We start from the raw sequence: 12,422 nt of genomic DNA, 5'->3' as shown, positions 1-12,422 counted from the left end.
TTCTTCCATAATATGACCTGAGCTACTCCAGCATAATATCCAATATGCTGGCAGATATTTATACTTTCATATTCCATAAATATGTCAAATAGTCCAATTGTATATGCTAAGATATAAAGCATTTTATGCTTTTAAATCAGAAATTTCAGCTTGTATTGGAAAGTAAATACTGCATATACTTCCTTTTTTAAAATTTATTTTCATTGATTGAAGATTGGGCTAGGGAATGGGGGGAAGAACAGGCTTTTTTCCTGGCTTCAACATTTCCAAAAATTTTACAGCTCTAATCCCAAGGAAAATCCACTAAACCTAAAAAAAAACCAACAAACCCTGTCCAGGTCCCTTCCCTGACTAGAAACAATAGGGTAGACTTAAACCAAACAAGTTCTAAGTGCCACACAAACAGTAGCATGGATAAAAGAGGGACAACAGGAGTCCATGATCTGAGTGGTTGCCCTGGGCATCAGCTACCAAGAAAACTGTACACTGAAATGGATTGAGGTGTATCTTGGGGACTATGTGTGAAATGGTTTCTTTTCACAGTTTTATAAATGTTTTGTGCTGTTGAGAGCTTACTAAACTCATTTTGGCAGAGCAGGCATGTAAAAATAAATAAATAAATAATGCTAGACAAGTTTGCCAAATAATGCCAACACAACAGGGAGAAGGGATCCCTGATCCTGCCAAGAACAGAGCTGGGCTCAGGAAAACTGGATGAGATTCCAAAACTGTGGTCAACACAGGACTAGAAGATTTGAATAACTAAATAGATCTGATGAAAAAAGCAGTTTTTTCTAGTATCACTGTTATATATGTGCATATTTTACTGCAACACGTTTAAAACGGTCCCCCCCCCCCAACAAGCACTATTATTCAAGAGAAACTATTAGCTTCAGGAGGAAGAGTAGCTGTAAAAAGGTAAAGGTTCCCTTGCTCGAAAGCCAGTCGAATCTAGGGTTATGGTGCTCATCTCCGTTTCAAAGCCGAAGAGCCAGCGCTGTCCGAAGACATTTCCGTGGTCATGTGGCCGGCATGACTAAACACCAAGGCGCACGGAACACTGTTACCTTCCCACTGAAGTGGTACCTGTAGTAAGGTACTATATATGTTTATAATATAATTATCAGTTCAAGACGGCTAACAAAAAAAAACATGAATGTTAGTCTTTCTTTATAGCAGAAAAAGGATCAAAACTCTCTCTTTCTATTATGTTAAAGCATAATCTGTAACCATTTGAACTGGGAAAAAGTATCACTCTGAGATTTTTTTCTGCAGAGTATTAACACAGGCAAGGTCTTGAGGGGGACAACAGTGACACCTAGTGGCCACTACAATTTAGAGTCCAATGTGCACACTTTGGTTGCTTTCCAACAAGCAGCTTCCTTGTGAGAATGTTTGCTGGGATATAAATTTAATTTCACTACTTAATTATCTCCAGCAGTACCAATAATAATCTGTGATATGGAAATGGTTCTGAAATCACTTAGCTTTGAAAGCAGTCTTCACTGAAAAAATATCCCAGAAGTATACAGATCTCTAGACAACAGATAAACTTTCTGAAATCGATCTTACCTACTGGTAGAAGTGCTAATGACCTGCTCAGTTGTTCGTAAGCTGTGTATCATACCTGATACAAAGCTGCTGTCCCTTTTTCATGATTAGTCTTCAAACAAATAAGTCTCACAAACATGGGGTTGAAGAAAAGAGCAAGAGTCCAGTAGCACCTTAAAAGACTGACAAAAATCTGAAGTGAGCAGTGACTCAAGAAAGCTCATACCCTGCCACAAATTTTGTTAGTCTTTGAGTTGCTACTGGACTCTAGCTCTTTTCTACTTCTACAGTCAGACTTTTCTATCTCTCCTGGGTCTCGAACTGCTGAACTACTGACCTTCCACAGACAGACTAACTGTCAGCTAAGCTGCCATGAGTAAGGTGAGACGTTCTGATTGTTTTGCATTCCTATCTATGCGCTTCATTGCTTACCAGCTGCAATGCTTATCTGTAAAGAGGGACTGGAGGAGTGTGGTGTCTACCTTCCCGTTAGAATATGTCTTGAATCCCGCGCACGGGAGCCCACCTTATTGGGTGTTACTGGGGGGGGGGGGGCATACGAATTCCCTATATCCTATTATGCACATGAATAGCCCACCATTCCTAACAGTGCTTATGTTATTGCATCTATGGCTTTTCAATAAAAGTAAAACCTTCATGGAAGCGTGTACTTCGTTGTTTTGCTGTGGATCCTGACACTAACGCAACTACCCATCTTGATCTATAAACATGGGGTTGTTGCATGTCATTTTGACAGGGTCTTTGGGATCACAGCTTCCCACTATGCCATGATAAGACTCATTACACCAGAAGTACACTACAAAACATTATCAATTTATCTAAAAATGGATTTCAAGTATATCAAAGTTTTCATGATACAAATTTTTCCCAGGCCAACCTAAGACAATGGCATATACTCAAAAGAATGCATTGCTGTGGTACTCTGCCTAAGGCATGGGTATCCTTGTTGTATCTTAGTTTAGCAAAAAAGAAAAAGAAAAAAAAGAATGTGGACAAGAATGACCCAATAGATGTTGTTTACCTTGACTTCCAGAAAGCTTTTGATAAAGTTCCTCATCAAAGGCTCCTAAGTAAACTCAGCAGTCATGGGATAAGAGGACAAGTCCTCTTGTGGATTAAAAACTAGTTAATAAGTGAGTATAAATAGGCAGTGAGTATAAATGGGCAGTTTTCATAGTGGAAGGTGATAAGCAATGCGGTACCACAGGGCTTGGTACTAGGTCCATTGCTTTCTAACTTGTTCATTAATGATTTGGAGCTGGGAGTAAGCCATGAAGTGGCTAAGTTTGCAGATGACACTAAGTTGTTCAGGGCAGTGAAAACCAAGGAGGACTGTGAGGTGCTCTAGAGGGATCTGTTGAGGCTGGATGAGTGGGTATCAATGTGGCAAATGAGGTTCAACATGGGCAAGTGCAAAATAATGCACATTGGAGCCAAAAATCCCAACTATAAATCCACGTTGATGGGGTCCAAACTGGCGGTAACTGATCAGGAGCAAGATCTGGAGACATGGTAGATAACTCAGTGAAAATATTGACTCAGTGTGCAGCTGCAATTAAAAAAGGCAAATGCTATGCTAGGGATTATTAGGAAGGGAATTTTTTAAAAAAAATCAGCCAGTATCATAATACCCCTGAATGAATCTATGGTGGAGCCTCATTTCTAATACTGTGTACAGTTCTGGTCACTGCACCACAAAAAAGATATTATAGCATTGGAAGAGGTGCAAAAAAAGGCAACTAAAAGATTTAAGGGGGTGGAACACTTTTCCTGTGAAGAAAGGTTAAAGGAGTTAGGGCTCTTTAGCTTGGAGAAATGACAATTGAGGGGTGACATGATAGAGGTTTACCAAATTATGCATGGGATAGACAAGGTAGAGAAAGAAGTACCTTTCTCCATTTCTCACAATACAAGAACTCCTGGGCACTCAATGAAATTAATGAGCAGTAGGTTCAGAACAGATAAAAGGAAGTACTTCACCCAAAAAATAATTAACACAAGGAATTCACTGCTGCAGTAAGTAGTGGCAGCTACAAGCACAGACAACTTCAAGAGGGGATTGGATAAACATAGGGAGCAGAGATCCATCAGTGGCTATTAGCCACAAGGTATAGATGGAACATTATGTCTGGGGCAGTAAAGCTTTGTATTCTTGGTGCTTAAGGGGCCACAGTAGGAAGGCTCCTAGAGTTCTGGCGGCACTAGTGAACCTCCTGATGACACCTGAGTTTTGACCACTGTGTGACACAGAGTGTTGGACTGGATGGGCCATTGGCCTGATCCAGCACAGCTTTGCTTATGTTCTTATGTAAACCCATATTCAGCACATGAACAGATCTCGTGTCAGTCCTTTATAAGTTAAAGCCCTATATGGTTTGAGGTCAGCATACCTGAGTGACCGCCTTCTCCCATATGAAACTACCCATCCACTCAGGTCATCTTTGAAAGCCCTGCTTCAGGTGCCCCTGCCATCTGAAGTTAGATGGGTGGCAAGCTAAAAAGGGCCTTCTCTATCATAGCACCAAAACGTTGGAAGTCCCTCCCCAGGGAGGTTTGTCTGTCCCCCTCTACTGCTGTCTTCCACCAGTGGGTGAAGACCTTTTTTGTGTTTGGTTTAGTGTATCCCTAGTAACTCTTATTGTTCCTCCTCTCTGGTTATGTTGTTATGTGTGTTTACATGTTTTTATTGAAATGTTTAAATATTTTATATATACACTGTATTTTAAATGCTATTCTAATGTCTTAAATGTTTTAATTTTGATGCTTGCCACCTTGGGAATCTTATTTAGGTGGAAAAGTGGCACAGAAAAGTTTTAAAAAACAAATAAATTGTTACAATCATTATCACATCCCAGAGTTTTTTTAAAAAGTGAACATAAAGGAACCCTGAGCAAACACATTTGTTTTCCCTGCCTCCCCTCCACATTCCCCTCCCCTCTACATTCCTCTCTTGCTTTACAAATCAAAGATCCCAGACTGGATTTCTATATGCATGCAATGAAAACCATTTCTTTCCTGACCTCTCCCCCTGTAATTCCCCCCCCTCCAGTCTGTACAGCACACTTACATTTGTTCATTTGTCTCTGGATGCACACATTTGGTCTGGACAAAGCCTGTTATCCCACTAGTTGTAGATTTCCCTATAAACCACTGAAGGCCTGGAATGAGAAAGCCCTGGACCTCTATGATGTCTCCTTTGCAGAAACTTAGCTCATCCCATCCTCTCCCTCTGTGATCCTCTGTGGCTCTGCACCTCCCTTGGCCTGAGGAATAAAACAAAACAGCCTCACATCAGCATGCTGAACAATGGAGCCTTTCTCTCTGGGCAGAGCAGTGGCCAGTGGATGGGGGCAGGGCATATTTATCATTTGGGTATGAAAAAAACAAGGCCTCTTTTTGTCTCACAAACATTTCAAAACACCTGAAACCTCAGTATCTGACATATACCAGTGCTACAAAACTAAGATTTTGAGAGCAGTAAGGTCTTGGTCACTAGTTTCATTTTGGAGGCTCAATGTGCTAATTTTTGAGGGACACAGAGTAATTTTTAAAAATCCTCTTACTGAAGACATTTGTTCTTTTTTGTATTCTGCCATTTCCCCCTGACATGCTGTAGCTCAAGCAACATTTCCCCCCCACCCCCAGTTATGGCTTCTTTCTTCATTATAGAGTAATTCCAGTAAAGCAGGAATCACAAAAATATTATCAGTTTTTAAAAAAAACATGGAAGAATTCCAAGTCCCAGTTTTCATATGGCAAATAAAAGGGGGAAAATATTTGGTTTTCTCGAGATTCTACTCTTAGTTTATGCCAGAAAAAATTCCTTTCCTCTTTTAATCACTTAGTACAGATATCCTGCAGATCTGTCTTGAACACATTGGCTCTGATGTTACATCCGAGAAGGTTACACTCACCAATCTGCAAAGAATCACTTCCGTTGATCTGATTGGAGATGCCACAGCTCATTGGATAGTTCTTCAGAAACCACCTGTGAATGTGAAGAGCTGTGAACAAACACTCTGCTTCTTTTGAAGCCTGGCATACTAGGTAGCAAAATATATTTATTTACTTATTTATTTTCCACATTTATACCCCGCCCTCCCCAGGTATTACATGTGTTCTGTGCTGCCCATTTACTTCCGTGTGTGTGTAAAGTGCCATCAAGTCTCAGTATACCTTGATTAGGGCTGCCAAATGCAGCCGGGGGGCGGGGATTCCCCCGCTTCGGACCTCCGATTACCGGCGCGCCGGAATCGGGGCCCGGGGGAAACCCCCGCGTGCGTGTCACCCGGAAGTGACGTCGGACGCTGGGGGCGGGGCCACGCGATTTGAGGGGAAAACAAAGAGTTTTCCCCTCAAATGGCAGCCATTTGAGGGGAAAACTCTTTGTTTTCCCCTCAAATCACGTGGCCCCGTCCCCAGCGTGCGACGTCACTTCCGGGTGACGCGCACGCGGTGCGCGTGTGCGGTATGCACGCGCGCACGTGCCCGGGATCGTCCGGGAGCCCCCCGCTCCCGGACGATCTAAATTTGGCAACCCTAGCCTTGATGGTCTCTCATCCAAAGCAGGCAATACAATTCACTTACAGAATTCATGGCTACATGATGTGGTGAAGGCTACTAGCTGCAATATTCAATTGACTGAACCCAGCACACTGCTCATCATCTTGTCCCCATGCACAGTACCACCACAGCCAGTCTACTTACTGGTAAAAGGGATGGGGAAGTGGCTCTATAGTTGTGACAGGGACTAGTCCCCGCTGGTCTGTAGACAGAGATGTCCCTTCCCATTTTGCTTCATGCCCAATGTCCTTCACGTGGACTAGCTCACTCTTGTAGAGCTTCAAATCTTCCTCTTCTTCCTCGGTGAGGACACTGAGCGCTGCTCTGGCAAAGAAGTTTCCTGCAGACAGAATGAGAGAAAGGGGCATCATGGTTCCTGTCATACAAAAGAACAGGACATGATCCTTTGTGCACTCTTTTCTGTTCTGAGGCAAACCCAATTTTTATGGTGACACACCTTCAAGGGTTTGGTGGCCACCTACAAGAAAAGACTGGGTTTTCTGCTATGACACCATAGTTTGGAAACTCATTTGCCCAGTTTTTAATTTTCTTCCAAAAGAAGATAAAGACTTTCCTCTTTTGGAAATAATTTGTTATGGTTTGATATTATTTTAATTTTTGTTGTTCATGATATTTTAGATAGCTATACTGTCTATTATTGGTATTGGATGTTTTATTCCTTTGTGACCTGCCTTTGATTTTGGGTTCCTGGTTAGTTGAAGAACACAACTGTCCCTACACTACTCCATGTCAGAACCAGTTTTTAGGACTTGGGGCAGGTGAGGGACTTTTTTAAAATTCTAATTTTGCTGCATTCCCCACCATCTTACCTAGGGTCGCTAACCTCCCAGTGGGAGCTGGAGATATCCTGGAATTTACATAGATTGCTTATTTATTATTTATTTATTTTGTAAAAACATTTTATTCCATTTTATTCCACAGACAATGACTGCTTTGGAAGGTAGACTGTATGGCATTATACCCTGATGAGGTCCCTCCGTAAACTCCACCCTCCCAGGCTCTGTCCTCAAATTTCCAGGTGCTTTCAAACCCGGAGCTGGCAACCCTATTCTCATGCCTGCCTCCATCCACCTTCTTCTTCCTGCTGGCTCAGACCTTAATCAGATGTACTGGGGGAGGGGGGTTTATAAGGCTAGGTTTATGTTTCTTACCTTCCTGGAGCAGAAGACCCAGGTACATGGTGGCCATATGATCTTCATCTATAGTAACTGTAATTTCAGTGTCCTCCACCAGGGCACAGTTCAGCCAGTATGCTGGGGTGAAAAGAAGATGCTCCAAGCAGCAAGCCACATAGCCTAAATGATTATACCAAAAGAAGAGTGGAAACACATTATGCAGGGCCTAAAAACAAACACTGCTCTTGTCCAGCATTTACTTTCTATCCAGGGTGTCACAAGCCAATCTGCAGGCCCACATTTCTCATGGCTTAGGGCCTGGAAGGAAATAAACTGATCTGTTTACTTGGTCACTTACAGACTACCTCTTAGTAAAGAGCTCCCAAGCCTGATAACAAAATCAATATAAATGTATTAAAAATAATAAGCAAACAAATCAAAAGAATTAAACAAATTATTTCAAAACTCTCATAACTGATAACTAATGAACTAATTAATTACCCTTTCAGCTACATATGGTCAGGTTCCACAGCCAACAACCGAGTACACGCTTATTGGAAAGGTTATACTTTATTGAAGAGCTATAGATGCATTAACAAAGGCACTGTTAAAAATGGCGTCACCCCTAAAAGCATAATAGGATATAGGGTATTCGTATGCACCCCCCCTCCTTAGGTCAATTAGCCACATTCCCGCGTGCGGGAGAAGGAGCCCCAGGCCGTTAGAGCCAAAGCTGAGAACCGAAAGCACTCCCACGGTTCCCTAGAATCCCAGACACAACACCCCACCTGCAAGGCCACAGATAAGTAAGCATTACAGAAGCTGAAAAGGAATGCAGCAGTCCTGGCAAGCTAGCACCCCACCCCCAACTCTTATGACAGCATAGCTGACATTCTGCCCTTCTCTCGACCATTCCAGGAGGTCTCCCGGTCATTCTGGGAGATCTCCCGGTTTGTTCGGGAAGTCGCTATGGAACTTCCACAACAACCGAGGGGCCCGAATATCCCCTGCTTCCACCCACTCGAGGTGCTGGGGACCAAAGTCCAGCCATTCAACTAGATACAACAGTTTTCCACGTTTAATCTTAGAGTCCAGAATCTTAGAGATCTCGTAATGTTCCTCGCCCTCAATCAAGATAGGAGGGGGTACCGGCTGCGACGGATGCCAGAGACTTGACCCAGAATCCCATTCCAGGAGGCTGAAATGAAATACAGAATGAAGGTTTCTTAAGGTTTTTGGTAGATCCAAATCCACGGCCACATCATTGATCACCCTTTTCACCTTGAAGGGACCAAGATATTTCCAACCTAGTTTCCGGCTAGGTCTTAATGTTTTTAGTAGACACATACACAGAGTCCCCAGGCTTCAGAGCCCATCCCTCCACCCTTCTCTTGTCAGCCTGAGTCTTGTACGCCTTCTTGGCCATATTCAAAGTCTTGCAAAGGAGCGGCCACGACTCCTTTAATCGTTAAAACCATTGAGCTGCATCCCCCGGCCCCAATTCATTGTTCCCTTTCAGGAAGGGCACAGGTGGGTTATCGTAGCCATTCAAAGCCTTAAACAGGGACAGTCCAGTCAAGGAATGGCAAGTGTTGTTATAACAGAATTCGGCCAGGGGCAGCAGATCCACCCAATCATCTTGTTGATAATTGGTGAAGCAACGGAGACATTGCTCCAAGGTTTGATTAACCCGCTCCATCTGGCCATCAGTCTCTGGGTGATAGGCACTGCTCAGGCCCCGTTCCACTCCCATTAATTTCATCAGCTCCCCCCAAACCTGGGAAACGAATTGGGTCCCCCTGTCGGACACCACCTTGGCTGGGAGCATGTGTTAAAGAAACGCTTTGGCAAGTGCTTTTGCCATGGGCAGAGAGGCAAACGGAATGAAGTGTGCTTGTTTGGAAAACAAATCCCCTACCACCCAGATGACAGTCATTAACTTGATAGGTGGGAGATCCGTGATAAAGTCCATGGATATCACCTCCCAGGGCCAGTTCGGAGTTGGATGAGGCTGCAATAAACCTGGGGTTTTCCCCGGCCGGGGTTTACTCATGGCACAGATTTGGCAGGACTTGACAAACGAGAATAAATCCTTCCGCATTTGCGGCCACCAGAATTGCCGCTGCAGGAGTTGAAGGGACTTAACAAAACTCGGGTGTCCTGACAATTTAGAGCCAGGCATTACTTGCAACACCTCCCCCCTGAGGGAGAGTGAAACAAACAGTTTATGTCCACGGTACCAACAGCTGTCAGCCCGAAGTTCTAAGTCTCCTTCTGCATCTACTACTGCCTTGTCACCCTCCGAGAAGGAAGAGGCGAATTTTCCGTGCCAAGTTCCCCCCCCCCAGCTTGTCCGACCGGGAAGTGTCAGGTGGCCGTGACACAGAGGGGAGGGCTACGGGGCGAGTCCAGCTACGTGTCATAACTGCCACGCCCAGGTGGGAAGGCATGAACACCGAGTCCAAAATTATTTCTTGTTGGCTGTCGTGCTCGGGGAGGCATGACAGGGCGTCAGCCAAAGAGTTCGCGGAGCCAGGAAAATGATGGTGAACTGGAACTTGGAAAAGAAATCAGCCCACCTGAGTTGTTTTGCATTAAGGCACTTGGGCGTCCTGAGCGTTTCTAGGTTTTTATGATCAGTCCATACCTCAAATGGGACTCTCACTCCCTCCAACCAGTGTCTCCAAGTGGCCAGGGCAAGTTTTATGGCTCCCGCCTCCTTCTCCCAAACTGACCAATTGCATTCCGTGTCATTAAACTTCTTTGACACGTATGTCAAGTGGTACAGTAACCCATCCCCCCCCTCTGGGGGAATGCCCCCCCCATGGCCACATCGGATACGTCCGTTTGAACAATAATTTTTTTCATTTCATCAGGGTGAGCTAAGACTGGTTCTGCGGTGAACAAAGTCTTGAGGCATTTGAAAACCTCCTGGCACTCCTGACTCCAAGCCAACGCTGCCCCCGGCTTGGGTGCGTCTGGCCCCTTTCCCTTAGTTTTCAACAAGTCGGTCAGGGGCAAACTGACCTGGGCAAAGTTGGGCAGGAAGTTTCTGTAAAAGTTCGCGAACCTGAGGAAGGATTGTAACTGGTGCCTGGTGCGAGGGACTCCCCAGCCCAACACATCCCTTACTTTCCCTGGGTCCATCTCCAAGCCCTTGTCAGAGATCCGATATCCTAGAAAGTCAATGTGGGTCTTCTGAAACTCGCACTTTGAAAGTTTCACAAACAGTTTGTGCTTGTGCAACGTGGTCAGAACTTCCCTCACCAATTTCACATGGGAAGGTAGGTCGGGGGAGTACAGCAAGATATCATCTAGGTAAACAAGTGCCCCTTTGAACAAGTGCTTGTGCAACACCTCATTGATCAGATTCATGAAGACCCCCAGTGCCCCCTGAAGACCGAACGGCATCATGCGGTACTCAAAGTGACCCAGGGGCATATTAAAGGCAGTCTTGTGTTCGTCCCCATCCCTGATGTGAACCCGAAAGTAAGCGTCGCAGAGATCCAATTTCAATTTTTTTCCCCCTTTGCCGCTTCGGCCAGCAGATCTTTGATCAAAGGCATGGGATAAGCATTGGTCGAAAACACTGCGTTCAATCCCTGGTAGTCCATGCACAACTTCAACCCCCCATCCTTTTTCTTCCGGAAAAGCACCGGGGCCACAAAAGGGGAGGAGGCTGGCTGGATGAAACCCCTGGCCAGGTTTTTATCAATAAATTTGCACAGTTCATCTTTCTCGGCTGGCCCCATTGCATAAATGGGTAGTTTTTGGCCGGGTAATATTTCAATGCTGCAATCCGAGTGTCTATAGGGTGGAAGCTCATTGGCCTCTTCTTCTTCAAACACCCTAGCCAAGTCACGGTACTCAGGGGGAATGGTTTGCAGCTCCTCTTGAGCCAAACACACCCTAGGGGTTTCCACTATTGGCTGCTGGCCCCACTGTGGGTTTCATCGGTGCCCTTGACACCGAGGCGAAATGAACTGCACTTTCCCTTCATCCCACAGAATGTATGGATCATGTCCATGTAGCCAAGGGCCCCCCAACACCAGCGGGAATCTGGCGGCCGGGGTAATGATGAGGTTCCTCCCACACCCCGAGTCAATTAGTGCTCTTACACGGATATGCGTCCCAAGGGCTGGGTTAATCAGAGTCACAGTCACGAAAAACAGGGGGAGGAGCTGCTCACCACTTTAGGTGCCTCTGGGATTGGGCCCTGCTGCTCTGCGCCTCTTACAGCAGGACCTGGCCTTTTCCCGTTGTCTCGGGATCGTCCTCGCTGGAGTAATTTGACTTTCACAAGAAAAACCACATAAATACAAAGGGTTTTAAAAGGGGAATTATATTTACTTATTTTAAAAGAATTATGAAGCCAGAATGCCAGCAGGGGGTTGGGGGCTACCCAGTGTTTTGCACGGAGTGTCACATGTATGACTATCTGCCCACTGGACAGAAGTCTTGGGTCTCTGCTCGGTGCAAGGAGCTCCTGGTTCTCAGGGAACACGTTTGCTGCCTTGAGGCCAAGGTGGCTGACCTGGAGAAGCAGAGACAGTCAGTTAGGTGCACAGAAAAGACTCTCGGGGACTTGATAGATATGTCCCACTCGGGATCTGGCAGCCACGCCGCTGTCAGGGAGCATAAGGGTCAAGGAGAAACAGTGCTGAGGATAAGGGGAATGTGCCTTCAGAAGGGACCTCTTCCCCAGCTGGTGAGTGGGTATCCTTTCGCACCAAGGAACCATCCCTGGGCAGGGTAGGAGGGGGGCTCTTCGTAGTTGGTAGACAGCTGGATGGCGAACCCGCGTACTGACCGTATGGTGACTTGCCTGCCTGGTGCGAAGGTAGCAGACATTACGCATGTTTTAGTTAGGCTGGTAGATAGTGCTGGGGAGGAGCCAGTGGTCGTGGTGCATGTCGGCACCGACAATGTGGGGAAATGCAGTCGTGAGGTCCTGGAGGAGAAATTTAGGCTGCTGGGCAGGAAACTTAGGTCCAGGACCTCCAAGGTAGCTTTCTCAGAAGTGCTACCTGTTCCACACGCAGGGCTGGAGAGACAGGCACAGATCAGGAGTCTCAATGCGTGAATGAGACGATGGTGTAGGGGGGAAGGGTTCAGGTTTGTTAGGCACTGGGATTCTTTTTGGAACAAGAG

General features: G+C 45.5%; 1 protein-coding gene across 1 annotated transcript in view; it reads right to left on the bottom strand.

Moving 5' to 3' along the window:
- The window catches only part of SH3TC2 (SH3 domain and tetratricopeptide repeats 2), an 82,010-nt gene that overhangs the window by 33,658 nt on the left and 35,930 nt on the right, over positions 1-12,422 (bottom strand). The window contains exons 6-9 of the mRNA XM_015412636.1: positions 7,308-7,451; positions 6,280-6,475; positions 5,487-5,560; positions 4,640-4,835 (exon numbers count right to left, since the gene is read on the bottom strand). Of these exons, the coding sequence (XP_015268122.1) occupies positions 4,640-4,835; positions 5,487-5,560; positions 6,280-6,475; positions 7,308-7,451 (610 nt within the window). The remainder of the gene's footprint in view (positions 1-4,639; positions 4,836-5,486; positions 5,561-6,279; positions 6,476-7,307; positions 7,452-12,422) is intronic.

The sequence above is a fragment of the Gekko japonicus genome, unplaced genomic scaffold (genome assembly GCF_001447785.1).
Source record: "Gekko japonicus isolate JY-2015 unplaced genomic scaffold, Gekko_japonicus_V1.1 scaffold222, whole genome shotgun sequence".
In the NCBI taxonomy this organism is placed as follows: Eukaryota; Metazoa; Chordata; class Lepidosauria; order Squamata; family Gekkonidae; genus Gekko; species Gekko japonicus.
The sequence above is the reverse complement of the archived record's forward strand: the minus strand, read 5'-3'. Positions and strand labels throughout refer to the sequence as shown.